This window comes from Volvox carteri (assembly GCF_000143455.1).
Source record: "Volvox carteri f. nagariensis unplaced genomic scaffold VOLCAscaffold_12, whole genome shotgun sequence".
NCBI lineage: Eukaryota > Viridiplantae > Chlorophyta > Chlorophyceae > Chlamydomonadales > Volvocaceae > Volvox > Volvox carteri.
The window spans coordinates 660,720-678,941 of NW_003307555.1; the positions used below are offsets into that span (position 1 = coordinate 660,720).

General features: G+C 55.4%; 2 protein-coding genes across 2 annotated transcripts; one reads left to right on the forward strand and one right to left on the reverse strand.

Moving 5' to 3' along the window:
* Positions 1 to 1,826: 1,826 nt before the first annotated feature.
* Positions 1,827 to 12,528, reverse strand: VOLCADRAFT_104126 (uncharacterized protein; the record flags this gene model as incomplete). Its single annotated transcript, XM_002948994.1, has 17 exons — positions 1,827 to 2,864; positions 3,221 to 3,334; positions 3,847 to 4,043; positions 4,159 to 4,276; positions 4,919 to 5,004; positions 5,535 to 5,670; positions 5,781 to 6,590; positions 6,895 to 7,009; positions 7,477 to 7,596; positions 8,342 to 8,505; positions 8,809 to 9,054; positions 9,210 to 9,224; positions 9,344 to 9,721; positions 10,397 to 11,332; positions 11,547 to 11,648; positions 12,202 to 12,277; positions 12,509 to 12,528. 17 exons carry the CDS (start codon positions 12,526 to 12,528, stop codon positions 1,827 to 1,829), a joined length of 4,671 nt encoding a protein of 1,556 aa, XP_002949040.1.
* A 3,569-nt stretch (positions 12,529 to 16,097) lies between these two features.
* On the forward strand, positions 16,098 to 17,265 carry VOLCADRAFT_104127 (uncharacterized protein; the record flags this gene model as incomplete). Its single annotated transcript, XM_002948899.1, has 3 exons — positions 16,098 to 16,363; positions 16,733 to 16,875; positions 17,213 to 17,265. The coding sequence occupies 3 exons, from the start codon at positions 16,098 to 16,100 to the stop codon at positions 17,263 to 17,265; spliced, it is 462 nt and encodes a 153-aa protein (XP_002948945.1).
* Between the last annotated feature and the right edge of the window lie 957 nt (positions 17,266 to 18,222).

An 18,222-nucleotide genomic window follows, 5' to 3' on the forward strand; every position in this document is an offset into this window, starting at 1 on the left:
CCACGGATGATGAAGCTATATCCCACTACTTCACACGATCATTCGCCATTGATGACGCAATAAGGCGGCGGTGGTTGGCGGCAACCCCGCTTTGCTGTACATGCCCCCATCCATCCACTTTGCCGTACATCTGCATGCATGGCCCTGATGTGCAGCGGGGCATTCGGACTGTACCACGATGACGACAACAACAATGACCATATAGGCATCTGCCGAAGCCAACCTAAGCCATGCACCACCCATCCCTAGCGACCAGCTGTCGTACTCTCCATGGATCTTTCAAACCGTCTGATGGAAAAATGCAACTTCGTACTATGAACAATTTCAAAGGATAACATCGAGACAAACTGTGGGAGATAATCAATTCTAGCAACCAGTACGTCTAACTATCTAACCATACATCAGCAAGCCGAGCACGGACACCCCTAGTGTTGCGACTGCTGAAGCGCGCGCGCGCACACACACACACACACACACACACACACACACACACACACACACACACACACACACACACACACACACATGCACGCCAGCCTCATATTCGCGGTCAGTCATCGTTCATATGCATCAAGTTCGGCGTCACCAGGTCACCAGGTGCCATATACCCATGCAAGCAAAAGCCCAGTCTCGAGCGAAAATGTACAAAAAAGGTTGTGCAGCAGTGCTTTTCCCTCATACCCTTCGTACATATTTACGTCATTAACCGCATCGGTCATGCACTTTTGTCGTACGGTCGGTCAGTTATAATAAGTTCGTTCTTCGGAACGGAGCGAGCTGGACGGCGCGAGAAGGCCCTTTGGAATATCATGCAAGATGCAGGAATTTCTGAAATCGGCAGTAAGTCCTCGTGCCCGCTCAGTGCGAGTGGCAGGCAAAAAGCAAAACATGACAGGCAAGGGAGCAGCAAGGACTGTCTGTAGGAAGCACCAGATGACGACGGATGATGCCAGGCTGTGTGTTCCTGACCTTCAGCAAGGCCGCTCGAAACCACGCATGCAAAACAGCAAAATCCTTATTTACCGGTCATCCTCATTGTGGTCACACGGTCGACAGGCTTTTTCTAAATAAACAGAAAGCCCGCGATGGATACACATGACGCAACGGAGGTAGCAGGTAGGAAGGAGATGTCGTCAGCTGCGGCATCAGCAATAAGCTATAATGCGAAGCTGCAACGTGAAAAACCGCAACATCATTTCAATGACTTCACTTCAACAACGAAGTAATCATAAAAAAAGGAAGACCCAAGCGAGGAAGTGATCAATTCCGCCCTTGGCTATATATACCCACGCTGCACAGGAAGAGGGCCGCGCGTGCGTTCATCGCCATCGCTCCTAGCAGTAGGGATGCAAGTGCCTTCTGCCTCACTTTGCGCTTCTCGTGGCGCTTCTCGTGGACCTACGGCTTCTTCCTAGCGCCCGCCGCCGTCGGCGCATGAGCATCGCACCGCTCTCTTTCCCTCGCGCACATGTGAACATATAGCCCTCCAATAATACGTTCTTAGTTATAAGCCGGAGCTGCTATGGAAACGGGCTTCGTTCTACGATGGTGGCAGACGCTGCCAGCCAGGAGCGAGGACCTCCGAAAACCCATGAAATCGGTCCATAGCTTACCTTCCATTAGCTTTCAGTCAGTCATCGAGGCTTTGGGGAGAAGAAGAGTTCATGTCTTGGTGGCGATACCAGCAGTCAAAATAGGCCTGCGGCGTGCGCATGCACCGATGGGGACTGTGGTTTTTGCGCAAGGCTGTCAAGCGCAAGAAGGCTGCTTGCTGTCTGCTCGACGAACATTTTTCAATTCCCAACAGAAGTCGCAGCTAAGCGATGCTAAGCGCGGGAGGAGGACGGCGGCCGCAGCGAGGAGTTGAAATTTGTGTTGACAGGAATGGTGCGAAGCGACGCATTGAGTGCAGACGTCGGCGCCGCCGGGTTGGTGACGGAGGTGTAGGGCGCCAGCGGCGGCAGTCCCGGACGACGGCTTGTGCTTGGGTTCAGCAGGCTGTTGGCGGCGCCAAGGACTCCATGACCGCCCCCGTCAGCGCTGAACGGGGTCATGCGTTGCGGAACGTTCGAGGTGGTGGACTGCAAAGGATGCCTGGGCCCCACTTCTCCAGCGCGGTTTCCGACATCGCCTAACATGCCGCTGCCAACCGATTTGTACTGTGCTGCTGGTCCGAGTGGTGACGGCCCGCTGGCGCCCTCAGCAAGGCGCCATTGAGGAAGCCCCTGGCTCTTCCACCTCTGCAACTGAGGCTCACCGAGGCGACGCTCATCGGCGGCCAAGCTGCCGACGCTGCCACTCCCGCCAACGCCCCCACCATCCGGCATCCCTACGTAAGCGTAGTTGGCATACGTTTTATACATGCCGCCGCCGTTAGCATGTGTGCCGCGTTGTGGCGTCCCGCCGGCACCGCTGGTCAGCGCAGATTGCTGAGGTGAAAGCGGAAGGGCCGCTGACAAATGCGAATGTAATAACGGTTGCATGTACGGTAGCTGCTGCTGCTGCTGGTGGTGGTGCGTATGCGCTTGTGGTAAGCCCGGGGCTCCGTTGCTGCCGCTGCTGTCAGCCACTCCCGTCAGCGGCGGCAGCTTTGTCATCGGCACCGACATATTGAGCGGTACACCGCCAGCGCCTACGGAGGCTTGGCCTGGGAGACTGCCCTTGACATCGCTGCCGCCGCCGCCGCCACCAGCGTTGGCTTCTGCGGCAGCGGCGGCGGGGCCGGCGGCGTTGGTGTGTGGCGGTAACATGTTGCTGGTGGCGTTGTGGCTCAGCGCGGGCACCGGATAGAGGGGGTAGTCTTGCGCCACGGTGGGATCGGAGCCCAGCGCCGCGGGCACCAATGAGTAGTACGGCTCAAGAGGCTGGAAAGGCTCGTAAAAAGACCGAGGGGTTAAAAGAAAGGAAAGGAAAAGTCAGGAAACGGAAAACCGTGTAAGGACAGAGAATAAACGTGAAAGAAATGACAGAAAAGAGGATGGCAGGAAACAGGAGAGAAAAGTGTACAAAGGAAAAAAACTGCCTCATGACGGTCTCGAACTCTTGATCTCACTCAATGTTAAGTCTTTCTTCAAGTACTTCGGGTTTTATGAACTGTCTAAGTCACATCCAGCTTAAATAACTGCGGAGAAGTGTATGCGAGAAGGAAGGCACGCATGCGGAAGGCAATCGTGTGAAGAGCGCGTGCGTATGTATTTCTCGCCACACGCCGATAGCGCACCTTCCCAGGCACTGAGCCGAACTGCATGCCGTCAAGAGGTACGGCGGAGGGCAGCCTCAGAGTCATGTTGTGCATGTCGCCAGCCTTTAAGTTGTTGACGACGGCCTTTGTAACCTGTGGGGGAGAAAAAGCGAGAGAGAGAGAGAGTGTGTGTGTGTGTGTGTGTGTGTGAGAGAGAGAGAGAGAGGGAGACGGAGAGAGAGGGATAAGACTGGAGCGAATGGAGCAGATACCAAAGACGGAAAGTGTGAAGAGAGGGAGAGAGCGTCAAGGAGGGAGAGACAGAGAACGCAGCGGACCAAGCTGGGACAGGAGCTTAAGAGACGGGAAGAGGGACTATGAATTTCAAATTAACTTAAGTCCAGAATGAATTTGAAATTCAAGGTAAGTCCAGAATGAAAGCACGGCCGGTCGTGTATAACTCACGAACTGTGATTGCTGGAGAAGGGGATCGAGGTTGGGATCTGTCCGGGTCCGGAACCGGGTTTGGCTGAGCTAGGCTTCTATCCTCTTCAAAATAACCCTCCTTCAAAATTTGATTGTTTTCGTTTCTGAATTTCCATTTTCTTCCTCTTCACGTTTTTTATCTTTCCTTCAGCATGACACCCCACCCCGAATACACTCACCTGGCGGTTGCGCACCGCCCGCCGTACTGCCCACGCGGCCAGCAGCACTGCCACGACGCCCAGCCCCACGCCCGCCCCCACGCCTGCATACAACACCGCGTTGGCCTTCTTGCCGCTGCTGCCACTGCTACCACCATTTAGGGGCGGCGGCGGCGGCGCAGTTGCGCACAGCGCGCCCTTCGCCGTGCAGATTAACTCTGCGGGATTTCAGAGGTCAAGAGGGCGCGGAAAGTTATGGCGGTCTCGTCTCAATCTGTGTGTTTTGAGAGGTTTCCCCAGGAGCGCTTTTCGCCCTTTCCAAAAGATAAATACCTCTGTTAATGTTGGCCTCGGACATGCGGTCAAGGAGCGCCGTTCCCGTGTACCGAGCGGTGATGCCCTGAAGGGCCTCTACCAGTGCCCGGCCGGTGCTATACGTGTCATCCATAAACTGCGGACAGAGGTGGAATAGGGTTGTCACGGAAAGCGACATGGGGGAAAAGACGAACCACAAACGAGTGAAGCTGCTGCGACATGGGGGGCATGACACAGCCGTATGCCCAATATGTGCGGCTTGAAGTAGCCATGCGCATGTTTGTAACATGGCGCAGCAGCATCGGCGCTCAAATCATGGAGGTTTGCAAGCAGGTGATGAACAGCAGGTGCTCGAAGCAACTTTTGGTTCCTCCGGTTTGGAAAACTGGGACGTGTATTGACGTGTACTCGACGACGTGTATGGTATATACCTGTATGCCTTGCAAGCCATCTGCGAATCTCCGAGCGCGCTTAGGCGCGTGGAATGAATCGTGTTTGGCTCTGTTGTAAACTTCCTTAGATTCTCGCGGACTAAGCCACTCGCTCCATCCACCATAACGCCAGTAACAGCAGTGTCGGCGACAACAGCTACTAGCTACAGCGACAGCAGCAGCACCACCACCACCAAGAGTAGCAGCTGTTAAGACCAGCAACAAAGCGCCGGACCCCAGCCGGGTCCTATTACTGTGGTTACCATTCACTGGTGTATTATATGAGTGTCGGTCATTTCCAACAGCAGCACTAGAGGGATATCCCAACACCGACTCGCTCTACTCACAGTGGCCAGTTCAGTGTAGAGACTCTGCTGTACCACGAAGCCTAACTGGGACGCCGTCTCCAACAGCTCAGTCAGGTTGACGGTTGCTAACGGTGGCGAAGATGAAGAGGAGGGGGAGGAGGAGGAGGATGGAGAAGCGGAGGATTGGGAGGAGGAGAGGCTCCCGGAAGCTGTTGCTGCTGCTGCTGCCGCTGCTGCTGCTGCTGCTGCTGCTGCATCGGACTGCACCTGAACCGCCTGGAGCTTCACATTGATGCCGGAAAGAATCTGAACGCAGAGCAGGCGGGTGCGAAGACAGGTAAACAGACATGAATACAGGCGTACAGGTTTCCGCACGAGTGAATGCGCACGGCCACCATCCGCAAGAAGTGGAGGCCGACAGGCCGACAGACAGACAGACCGACAACCAAACAGACACACAAGAGCATGGAAGGTCCCAGGCAACGCAGCAAGAACGAGGGCATTGGTCTACTAGGTGGGTGCGAAGGGGGGCGGGGCATAAATGGAAACAGGAAGGAAAGCAGTGCAGTAGGGATGATGGAGAGGGAAGATGGGTTAAGACGAAACCTAAGATTTATGAGCATAGAGCAGGCAAAGACACAAGGGCGCAGCTTACAGTGGACAAGGAAAGCAGCTGCCCAGCGGGAGCGGGATGCAGTGGTCTCCCGTGTAACGGTTGCAGACAGCATGTCATGCGGCTGTGACAGGAGGGCCTGCGGCAGGGGCGGCTGCGACCGCAGCTGTGCCCGCATCTACAGGCCAGAAGGTGGTGGACCCAATGGCCGCCAGAGGCACACACACACACACACACACACAGAGAAAGCATAAGCGCACGGCTGCCTGCGTTGCAGAGTCGCCTCACCTCTGCCACCTTTGTGTACACTTGGACAATGTCCAGGTCATCCACGTAGACCGCCAGGCCGCGCTCCGCCACACGCTCCGCCACAGGTTGCGACTCCCGCTCCTTCGCCTTCCAGTCCTCGCCGCCCCGCCGGCTCTCAACCTCCAATGGCTGCTCCCCAACATCAAGACACTCGGGCCCCCTTCCGCCTTGCCCGTCATCACCACCACCGCCACCTTCTTTTCCTCCTCCTGCTCCCCAGCTGCCACATCCGGCACCGCTCCCTCCTTGCCCGACCTGCACATCCCAGCCCCAGCCCCAGCCCCAGCCGCCCCCACGGACTGCTGTCTCCTCCTTAAGCTCTTCCGCCACACGCTGCCACAGCAGCAGCTCGGGTCCTGTGACACCCAGTGCAAACAACTCCGCCCCCCAGCGCCGCGGGGTTAGGACCGCGCCCCTGTGATGCCCGGAGAGTCCTTGAGATCCCGGAAAGGACATGCCGCAGATGGCTCTAGCGACTGCAGTTGCAGCGGCTGCTGCGGCGGCGGTGGAATCGCTACGGAGGAGGCGCCGGAGGAGGCGGTTGCTGCGGTTATGGAGGCGGCGGCGGCGGCCTGAGGAAGTGCCGGTGGTCGTGGTCGTGGTCGTGGTGGTGGTGGTGGTGGTGCTCATGGTGGAGGTGGAGGCAGCGCCGATGGCTGTGGCGCTACCGGCTGACAGGAAGGTGCCCCAACCGGGGGACGCATCGCTGGTGGACTGCTGCTGAGATTGCGGCGCCATCTCCTGTGGTTGTTGTTGTTGTTGCTGCTGCTGTTGCTGAGTTGCAGCGTCCTGAAATTGATGGGGGTTGGAAGGAGGCGCAAGGAGGGGGGGAAATGGGGCAGGAGTGAGTTCAGGAGGCTCAAAGGTAAGCCCCCTGGTGGTGATGGTGGTGGTGGGGAGTCTACATGAGGTTGCATGGCATGGCAGGTGGTATGGCATGTTTTTTGGAGTTGCTGTCCTTTTAAGCCGCAGTACAAGACCATCTCCTCCGGTTAAACAATAACCTTAACACTTCCTAACGCCCAACACCATCTGCCTGCCTGTACCATGTCCTCCATCAACATTCCGCACGCTGCCACCCCCGCTCACTCACCGGCGATGATGCGTTCTGGGATTGCTGCTGCTGCGCGGTGCTGTTGAAGTAGCACACCGTCGCGACGAAGCTGAACACATCTTCCAGATGCAGCGGGTCGGTAAGCTGCAACACGCTGTGTTCACCCCACCCCCCACCGTTCAAGCAGCGCAACACCGGGCCCCAGGCAGCAGCGGGGTATAATGTAAGGGTGTGGGGGGGGGGGGGAGAAAGGGAAAACAACGCCAAACCATGCACCGCACGACAAGGGCGCATGGTGCTACCGTAAAACTCTGCATCCATCTACAACCCCCACCACCATTGGTTTCCTGCCGGAACCACGGGTCGATGTGACGTCATCGGTTGGGACTCACTAGGGGCAGTTTCGGAATTTCCGGACGCTTTCCGGCAGGCAGTTCATTTACATGATTTCCTTGCATATAATTCCCCCCCCACACACACACAAACACACACCGCATTCTCCCCACCCGCATTCGCAAGAAGGTATCATCCTTTTTCCACAATCCGTAGAACCCCAGCCCCGGTCGGTCCCCTTAACGTGGGGAGCGCTGCCTGTTGCCGCTCGCGGGACGGTTTACGTACCCGCCCGAATCGACGGCCTGCATAGCCGCGGCGTACAGTGTAAGCGTTACGGTAAAGGTGTGGGCATTCTCCATGCTGCCCATTCGGTAGGCGTAGCTGCACGAGGTCGCGAACATGGCCCTGCGAGGTGAGGTGAGACCGATGGCGGCTTGGTTTCGGGGCGATGTGGAAAGATTTCGGAGAGGTGGTTTTGGAAAGAGATGCCTTTTTTTCCGATGAATTGGGCGCTGCGGCCGTGGGGGCGCCGTGCATCTCGTCACCGATTGACGAACACGCTAGCCGACCCATTCCGCAATGTTTTTATTTAAGGACAGCAACATGGTTGACTGAAACCTTAAAGCCTCTTTAGCCGGGAGAAAGACTATTCCGGTGCTGCGCCTTCAGGACGCCGCACAGCTTGTCTGCCTGCGTGCTCCGAAAACACACAGGCGCACGGTCCGTGCTTTTCCCCTTCCAATACCCCCTCCTCCTAAATCCTAGCTTGATTGAATGCTTCACTATTTAGAATAGCATTTTCTTAATGCTATTCCATTTTGAAAGCCGGCTTGTTGTTGCGCACCAACAAGCACAGGAGCAAACATGCACAAACAAGGCTAACAAACAAACAAACAAACAAATAGCAGCACACCTGGCCGCGTAGATGAGACCCACAAGCTGCGCGTTCGCCGCAATGACGGCCCCCATGAGCGGGTGACTCAAGTTAAATGCCACGGCGGCGGCGGTGTTCAGAGTGGTGGGCGGCGGCGAGGGCGGAACCGGCGGCTGCTGTAACCATAGCAATGCCGTCGTGGGCCGCGGCGGCGGCGGCGACGCCACGGGAGCCAGCGGCGTGGGCGGCAGCGGCGGCGGTGGCGGCGACAGAGACCACCAGGAGGCCGTCGAGGGGAAGCTGTCGGAGGAGTTCAGCGGCGGTGGAATCATCAAGGCGTTGTAAGCGGTCAGGTTCAGGCCCACGGCTGCGAAGGCGGCGGTCTGTTGGGAGAGTGCGATGACCTGCAGACCCTGCGACGCTTGGAGCGTGTAAAACCCCTGCGTGGCAGAAGTCGGGCGGCGCGGGAAATAAAATATATATTGTCCTATATTGTTAATGTATACTATTCCACTCGTGGTGTAAAGAAAAGTCAGGAGTTTGTGTGAGGAGCTGTGAGGAGATGACACACAGCGCAACAAAGCTCTTGCGCGCTCGCGACCCACGTACCTGTCGCATAGCGCACGGGGCCCCTCCCAAAAACATGCCATGACTGCCCTCTCAGGACATGTAAAAGTAAAGCGCGACAAAAGGCGTCACCGCCAGGAAGAATGCCAGGAAGCAAACACACTTCCGGCACTCACTCTGGCACTCACGTAGTCACCCGCTACCTCCGTTCCCATATTCCGCACACAGCGCCTTTTTCTCCCCGTTTCCCTCTTCCCACCGCCACCTCCTGGGAATCCCCACCCGCCCCAAACCCAAACCTTGACAACCCGGCCCCGCGGAGGCGTGTTTCCTTGGGGCCGTTTGTTTCCGTCCCACACGACAACTGGAGCAACCAAACCCACAGCCACACCCACAACTCTCGGTTCGTTAAGGCGGGGCCGCTGATTGTTTTCATAAGCAGCGGACGTGTAACATACACACAAACAAACATACATACATACACACACATAAACAACACAAAACGGCACCCATGCCCAGACCCCAGGTCGTCTCCCCCGCCGCGGCGCCCCACCCCCCCGAACTACCTGCCACTCACCCTGCCACTCATCATCTCCACCGCACAACAACAACAACAACAACAACAATGGCAACAACAACAACAACAACAATGGCAACATCAACATCAACAAGTGCCACCAACCCCACCCGCCCACCGCAACCCACACCCACCTGCGCCAGCATCGCCACAGGGGAAACGCTCACCACCCCCATTGACGGCCCCAAGTTCGACAATGACAGGCTCAGCTGTAGCTTTGTCAGGCCGTCCTGGCAGTAGCGGTACGGCGTGACCGTTACGAATCCCTGACCTTTGGCGCTCAGCACCAGGCCCCCGGAGCCACTCGTCAGGAAAGCCTCGTAGCTTGGATCCCACACGCCGGTGGCTTGACCCATACAACCGCTAAGGGGACCCACAACGTGTGCGACGCCAGCTGCCGGCACCGCCGTCGCAGGGGGGGGTAAGCCCAGGGCGGTGTGAATGGCAGTCACGTTGACGCTGGCCATGCCGATTCGCTCTGGGAGTGCGTCCAGTATGTATGTGTGGAGGGCCTGTGGATTGTTGCCGAGCAGCGCGGGAATCTGCGCGGCGGCGTCAGCCTGCTCGGTCATCAGCAGCCCGGCCGGCAGGCGAGGTAATTATGCGAGGGCGGGGATGTTTCGTTTTACATTGATTTTAGTGTGACGATATGACGGTGATGCGAAAGTGAAAGGACCTGAAACTGCCGACGGCCCAAGAAACACCCATTTCTAGAGTCCGGAGCAGTGATTAATGTGACGCAGCCGCCCTCAGCGCGGCACTTGAGGGGAGAGACGGTCCGGCAGGATGCATGAAGTTGGATGAGGAATGGCCTGCTAGGTTAGGCTACCTTCCTGATCTTCAGGGCGTTGCATGCGTTCATGCCACGGTCACGCATGCATGAATGGAGCTAAGGTAGGCCATCTTTCCCCCCAACAAACCCCCCACTCTCCCGTAACCTCGTATCGTCACGCGCAGCATTTACCGCATACAACACGTCACACGATCCATGCCTCCAAAGCCGAAGGACAATTATACCCCCGCATTTCCCACCCAGCCAGCGCAGCGCAGCGCCGCGTCCGAGCCCAGCCCCCGCACCCGTTACCGTCCAACCTGACAATCCAGTGCCGTACAGCATCACGCATCACGCCACGCGTCATCGTGGCCCCCCGGGGGCTTCCTAGAGGGCAACTCAAGGGAGGGCTCACCTGCACCGCCGCGAGCCGCGTCAATGAGATGAATGCATTAAGGGGGTTGAGGCCCAAATTGATGCCGGCGATTTCCAGCAACGCCGCATTCTTAACCACTTCAGCGTACGCCGCCATGCCTGCAATCACAGCCGCCGTGGCGTTCAAGGCGTACGACGGCACCGTAACGCCGACACGTGTCGCCGCCGCCGTCAGGACGGCCGCCACCACATCGGTTGTGTAGAGCCCGCCCACGGTGGCTGGGGACGGCACCGGCGGCGGGGACGGCGGCGATGGCGGCGACGGCGGAGCCGGTTCGGCGTTCCCGGAAGGAATGGCGGTTGCGTTCCGCTGCAGCGCCGCCGCAGCGGCCTCCGCCATCAGAGCCTCCCTCTGCGCCTCCAATTGCACCAGCTTTCGCCCGCCCTCAGCGGCAACAGCGCGCGCCAGCAGAGTCATGTTGGCCACCGCCGCCGCCGCCGCGACGGTATTAGCAGTGCCGTTAGCAATAGCTGTGACTGCGGAGACGTTTAGCAGGGCTGCGCCAAGCGCCGTCAGCGCTCCCATTTCCACCTCCACCGCAAGAAGCGCCACCGCTAGGCTGCGGATTGTAGTGTTGGTGCTTCGCACCAAGGACAAGGGCTGCAGCTGCAACGGATCTAGCCGGAAACCAGGTAAGCTGATGTTGAACGTGCCGTACAAACCCCGCATGACCTGCCGTACAGCTGTGATATTGCTCAGGAGCTTATTACTAGCATCAGGGGTGGAAAGGTTACTTTTATCGCTGCTGTTGGTACTGCTGACGGCCAGCACCTGTTCCATGTACGACAGCCCCAAAAAGGAGCCGTATCCTACGCTGCCATTCGTGGCGTCTGGCGGCAGCACGGCTGACAGCTGGAACGGCAGCTTCACATTCGTGAACACGTCCAAGCATGGTGACCCCGGGTTGATAGAGACCTGTGCAGTTGGGCCGGGCCGGGTAATGAGGGAAGAAGAGCAAAATGGTGATATATGAGATTAACCAGGAGGGCAAGATGGCTGGCTATCAGTTGCTCTTGCACCTCGGGTCATGTACCCAAGTATCAATCGCACGGCGCGCATCAAGGCCAACTTCGGCGACAGGTTTCAGAGTCTTGCCAGACTTGGCATGCTTCTAAGGCATATTGCTTACCCGTATGACCTGGTCTGCATCTGTCCCTACAGAGACGTTGAAGTTGCCGCTTTCGTCCGTGGTGCGATTTGCCGTTGTCGCGTTAGTACCCGATGCCGCGACCTGTGCGAGTTGACCCGTCGACTTAAGGCGTGTACCACCATAATGAACGCCACGGAAAGAGCAAAGATTACACAGAGACCAAACAGACAACTATCCAAGTGTGACGCGCTTACCAGACAGCTCTGAAGAGGTCCGGAAAGCCTTGCAACGCCAACCAATGCAGCCGAGCCTGTACGCCGAAGCTTATCACTTGAACGCAACTCCCGGCGCTGGACAGAAGCCTCAACAGACACACCTTGTGTAGGGTAGACGAGGAGCGCCCATAGAATAAGCGTCACCAAGGTAAGAGTCGCAAACTTAAAAGCTAGAATCATTCGTTACATCAGCAGGGAGAATCTGAACTCTGTTTAGCCCCTCCCGGCTCAAAATTAGTTGGTCGCGGCATTAGGGCACAACTCTAGCAAAAATTTCCTACGTCAAGTTTTATACATAGCTAACTTAGTGTAAGCCATACCGTGAAATCACCGGTATCGCTTGGTTGCTATCTGCTGGTCATGCTCTCAGGCACTTCAGCCTGGAGGTATAGCTTCTTGATGTACTAATCAAACCTCACCTCCTGGGACCAAAACGGAAAGTACCCGTTGGCCGTTTGCAGACGTCGTACACCGTTGTGGATAGTCAACTGTAAACTACGCACGTGCGCAATGCGCTTAGCCCTCACGTAAAACTGGGTATTGCTGCGCTAGCCTGGAAACAGTATGTAACTTAGTATGTAACTAAATCCTCATAAAATCGTAGGTGGATTCTAATGACAGTGCGTCAAGTCTCTTGTTTCCAGTACATCACTGCACGTAACATGACGGGATTATAAACTCATGGTGCCCCCTCTGAATGTTTTATGTTCATCGCCGCTTACTTACCGCTCCCTGACGCCCGACATAGTGCTATGATGATGACATATCGTTTGCTCAACGCTGTTCGACGGCGCTCATAAGTACCTTGCAGGTCCTTAAGACACTGACACATATGTGACCTCCACCATCCTGCGTGTTTATCTCCTTTGACCTGGACTACTGGCCTTCGACACCAGTCGACATCCTGCAGACATTTGACATCCTTTCGAACTCCTCTCTCGTCTTCTATAATAGGTGCCGACTTGCAGGCCGCACCTCACAGGTACGATAGCGCCATCTCGGGGCTCCTTTGGGAGCTGTTTGGGTTGTCTCAACTTGCCTCAGTTAAGGCGCTTGCTACTGCTATGCAAGCAGAATTCGCCTTGAGGGCTCACCCGCATAGCAGAGCACATAAATGCCATAGCACGAGGCTAAGCTCCTGGCTTCCCCTTCAATATTTTGAAAATAGGGGCAAGCACCGGGGCCTGACAATACAGCGCATGCCGCTATGACAACTCCGGATTGTTTCACCGCCAGTTTTGATGCGAAACAGGACTCATGATTTGCGGGCCAGCCCAGGCATGAGCCAGCCAAGGAGGGTTTGCTCACACAACCCTTCGGTTCCCAAACTCTTAGACCCCCCCTTCGGTTCCCCGTTAGGGGATGAACAAGGGAAAGTCTTGGAGTAAGATGGATCGAAAATTTTACGTTACCTTAGGAATGCTGCATGTTAGAAGGGTTGCAAGTCCCCCACAAGTGCGGGGGCCATCCGTGAAAGCCGGGGCCTCCATGGACGGTCAACTGTCATTATTTTGGCGCCTAGAGTGGTGAAGTTGTCGTCCTCCCCTGAAATGTTGCAGCGAGCATGGCAGCCAATTGCAGCCCAGGGCGCCTTTTCCCCTAAAAACCCAACCTTTTTAACTTAGGTCGATTATTACCGACTCGCCATAGCTCCACCCACGCCTTTTCCCTTTGACCATCTCCATCGCCTCGGCCCCGGTTGATCATTTCAACGGGGCCGGCGGCCCTGTCTGGCTCATGGGGTATAAGGATTGGGGTACGAGCGACCGGTAACCGCTTGTATGTGGTGGTTAGGCCCTTAGTGTAGAGGGGACTCGAGAATTCTATGAACGTGCGTGCGTATCTGTAAGGAATTCCAATCATTACACAACATGACAGGCGTGCTCTCTCGCTCTCGCTCCCTCCCTCTGTTCAAGCCTCAAGGAGTGCAGCTTTCCAAACATTGCGTCATGAACAGCGCTAATGCAATGATAAAAACTTGTTGTGATTTGAGAGCCCATCGGCTCCTCGGTGACGTTATTAACTCATCCATCTTTGGCGCAGAGGGTGCAGAGTCCCGTATGTCCACGGCCCATGCATGCATATCCGGCCTACCTGCCTGCCTGTACTTGTATATCTATGCGACGTTGCAGAACGCACGCGCCAGCGTGCGGCGGCTGACTTGTTGGTGCAGATAAATCTTGGCTCTCCGTATGCATTACTCCTTGACAGGCCTAGATGGTTCGGTTTGCGATTTTAAGTTTTCGAGGAGCCAGTTAAGAGTTATCCGTGGCCGCACGTGCGCCGCCCTCTTCGACCGAATCCATCGCAAGTGGTAATCTAAGTGGTTCAGTTCACACACACACATTGACACACAGAGTTAAATGACGTAGAAGGGCGAAACCCCATGCATTCCCAGCTTGGGGAGCGATTCTCTTAGTCGTACTGTGAGGAGATAGAAGGGAAGCTTAGGCCCTACTGATGATCGCCTTGTCCGTTATGATGCCATGCAGCGCCGTGCAAAAATAGGCATACGGTCGGAGTTTGTTTGCTGCGGGGCACTATGACCATGACTGGCAGCGACAACAGCAGCAACAACAGCAGCGGCGACATGGATGTCAGCGAAAGCGAGTCTGTTGAAGGAGGCCATATGGTTCGAAGCGGAGGGGGTGGGAATGTGCGCCTGTTTCTCTCCAGTGAAAGCCCGGAGTGGTTCAACCCACTGAGTATCATAGAGCTAGTGCGCGAGGTGTTCACTCCTGGCGGGATCAACCTGGACCCATGCTCGTCCGCGGCTGCTAACACACGTGTAGGGGCGACAGTGTATTACGATATGGAATCCGATGGTCTGTTGGAGTGCAACGCGTGGACGGGTGTTTGATGCGCAACGGAGTACATGGCTGGTCGCATTGGCCAAGCAGTACTGCTGCTGAAAGCCGCTGTGGGTTATGCGTGGTTTGATGCCATACCGCAGTGGCCTGTCTGTTTTCTATGCCAACGTTTGGCGTTTGTGCGTGGACAATCTGGGAGTCACCAGCAGGAGGGAGGAGCCCCGACATGGGGAGCGCGGGTAGCCAATCCACACGGAAGTGTCGTGGTTTACATGGGCCCAGACGTGCAACGTTTTGTGTCAGTGTTTGGTTGCATGGGCGGAATACCAGGGGCAACTTCATGGGCCTTGCCCCGCCCAACGGAGAGCTCGATGAATTGAGGCACGGAACACACATGGAGCACACATTCTTCTCCACAGACATCTGCATTTTCATTTGTTTTCAATGTAGCTCGTGGTACTGAGTTTAGCGGTGTGTATCGGAGATTTCCCATTGTTTCCACCCGAACCTATTCATGCATACGAGTAGTGTGGGTATGAACTGGACAAACTGCCGATGAAGTGGGGTAGGAAAACAGTGGAGCATCGGCTCCTGACTTGGGTATTGCAGTTGTGGCCCTGAGTGCTTGCCTCCCTACATTGCCAGAGTACGGTAACCAGGTGTGCAAGTCCACGTCCTGGGATCGAAACCAACACGCACATGAGGCACTTGTAAGCGGTCCCTTGCAAAGTTTTCTGTAAATTCCTTAAAAGTCATGTGCTTCCGGATGCCAGCCTGAGCCAATCCTGCCAACTCGACAGCCAATTCGATACCCTGCCAGGCTGATTCGATACATTGCCAGGCTAATTCGACACCCTGACAGACTAATTCGACACCCTGACAGGCCAATTCAGGCTCAACACAGCCCAATTCCGGGGCTCCACAGCGCAATTCGAATACCTCCGGCGAGCCCGCCAGAACAATTCAAGACCCCGGCGGACCAATTCTTGTGTCAGGAATAAAATCCAGGCTAATTCTGCAACAGAGTTCTTCCCCAAATTCAGCCCGGATCCTACCCTCCTGTCGGAGGCTGAGGAAGGTATGTTCGTGTAGCGTGCCATTAAATTGACGTTTGAGCGCGGACATGAGCTCGGGTGATTACCATATGCCGCATGACTCTTGTAATGATATTTGATTATGCATGGGATTAGCAATGGGTACAACACGCCGTAGGTGGGTTCAGGTCGTACGTTGTAGCGTAGGTTCAACGAGCCGTTCGCTTCCTACAGCAGCTTGGTTGCCAGTCGAAGCGCGCCTGCTTGAGAAAATATGCCCGCGATTAACTTGATGAGCATGTTATCAACGCCTTTGCTATTATCTTGCCACTGGGATTAACGCTACCTTGCCGCTGAGGGGACGCCAATCCTTATAGGCATTTTCGTACATGTCCCCTTTAAAACAATTTGCTTCATACACACTTGATGCAATTCATAACACTCATATTAACTTTACAAGCAATTTTAAAAATGGCTTACTGGGGCTTCAGGACGCCTGCAAACTTTGCGATGTGGCTTGTTGTCACTGTCCTTCTAGTGACAGGGGCAGTATGGCTCATCATCGGAGGTGTTAATACTCATGGATGTAACTTTTGTTATTCGGAATTCAATAAAGACCTGACAGTGAAGGACCCGTCTGGCACCGAGAAGGGCTGCACAGTGCTGGCTTTCTCGTTTGCGCTCTACGAGCCGCAGCGCTTGCGTGAGGCGGATCCAAGAGGCAATATGTGGGGCTGGTGCATGTATGCTACTGGTCCTGTCGGCGAGCTGGCCGCTGGAGGAACGATGTTCGTGCTGGGCCTTCTGCTCATGATCTACTTTTGCCTTGCACCACGTCCTACTGTAGCATCTCCTTCTTACGCATAATTGGTAAGCTAAGCAAGGTTCGTGCTAGGTTTGAACGCGAACGCCATTCGCGTCAACGCGCAAAGCGGGCTGTCCCAGGTGAATGTTGTGATTTCAAACCATTCCAAGATCTCATTGTGGGCGTTTACATGGCAAATCGTATGCCTTGCGAGCTGCCTAGAACCGCGTCTTTGACGTTAAACGAACTAGGTCAGGCCTGATGGGAAGTAACACGCCATGGTCTCCGTTTTGCTTCATAGGACAAGCCTTGCAAGCATCAATGTTTTCAAGTATGCGAGCGCGATTGGAGCCAAGAGATCAGGTCCCCCTTGTGCAATTTACGGGATCACGCCCGGCGAGCCACGGAATCCGATCGGCTTTCATTACGACAGGGATCAAGGGAGTAAGTCGTGCAATGGCAGGCCTGTGAATTTATATCGGCTATCGAAGTATGACCGACTTGGTTTGGGAAGGGACGGTTGGAGTATCCGTGAGTGCCCTGACAACTGAATTTCCGGTCGGGAAGTCTTCGGGAAGTCTTCTAGGGCAACATCTATCCTTATGCTCGGCAGTTTGCATCTGCATATGTGAGCCCGGGCCTCTATGATGATTTCCTAAGGAATGATCGACAAGCTCTGTTGACGAAATCATCGAGAGGACAGCTCCCGTGAGTTGTTGGGTGATGTTGTACATAGCACCTTCGTTGCTGAACAAAATTTCAAATGCCCCGCACATCGCAGCTTTGGGTTGCGTAGGCGACACCCAGCTCGTGGGGCACGCAGCTGCTATCTAGCAGTCCACGATTCTTATCTAAGATGGGGCCAGCAGGATTTGGAAGGGATAAATGGCTTCCGACAGCTGCATGGCGGACTTTTGAGGGTTTTATATTTATGTATTTGACGGATGCTGTGCACTTTCACTGTACTGCTTTCATCATGTATGGCTTGGTATTGTTGTCGGCACTGCTTGCATGGCTTGGCAGGGTCGCGTATGGCCTATCGGGTGGTTGGATGTGGAACAAAGGTTGTAATGATGATGCGCTCATTCTCCTGGATGGGCGCAGCGATGTGGTTTCGAAGTGGGTGACCATCGCTTTTGTTTAGGCCGGCGGGACTGCCGGCGGTGACAGAGATTCGCAACGGTTCAACGGTTCAAAACTGCGACGTTTTAGCTATTATGTCAATAGCGAGAGGAAGTAAAGGGTGGTCAATGTGTGCAGGTATCCATGTCGTCGATGTTTCCTGACGAACCTGCGTCTTGAGCGGTAGGCGTCGGCAGGCAGGCGTATTACGGGTCGTGTATGGATGGAAAGAGGAGAGGAGGGAGACGCCGCGTGGGTTTCAGGAATATAACGTCTATTTGCGAAAAGCCCCGAAAGATTGCTGCATCCGTCGATACCTGCTTTTGATGATACGTGTGGCCGGCTATTTGTGGCCTATGCCTCACTTTTCTCTGTGATGGATCGGTGTGCCTGTCGGCTGCGCTTCAAGTCCGCGGCAGCGTCGCCGTGTGCCCCGCATCTGATCGCCGAAAAGGCCTCTCGAGGTGCTGTGATTGAGATGCTCTAGCGAGCACAGTGATTTTATGGTGTGCACTGGGATCTCATGCTAGCGCGTAAAAACGTTTTATGATGTGTGTTGTACGGCAGCAACTACACCCTGTGTTGCTTGCGTTGCGTGCAAGCGCTTACCTGCCTCGTTCCTAAGCCTACGTACCCTGCGTCGTTTTGTTTTATATGTATTACATCTAA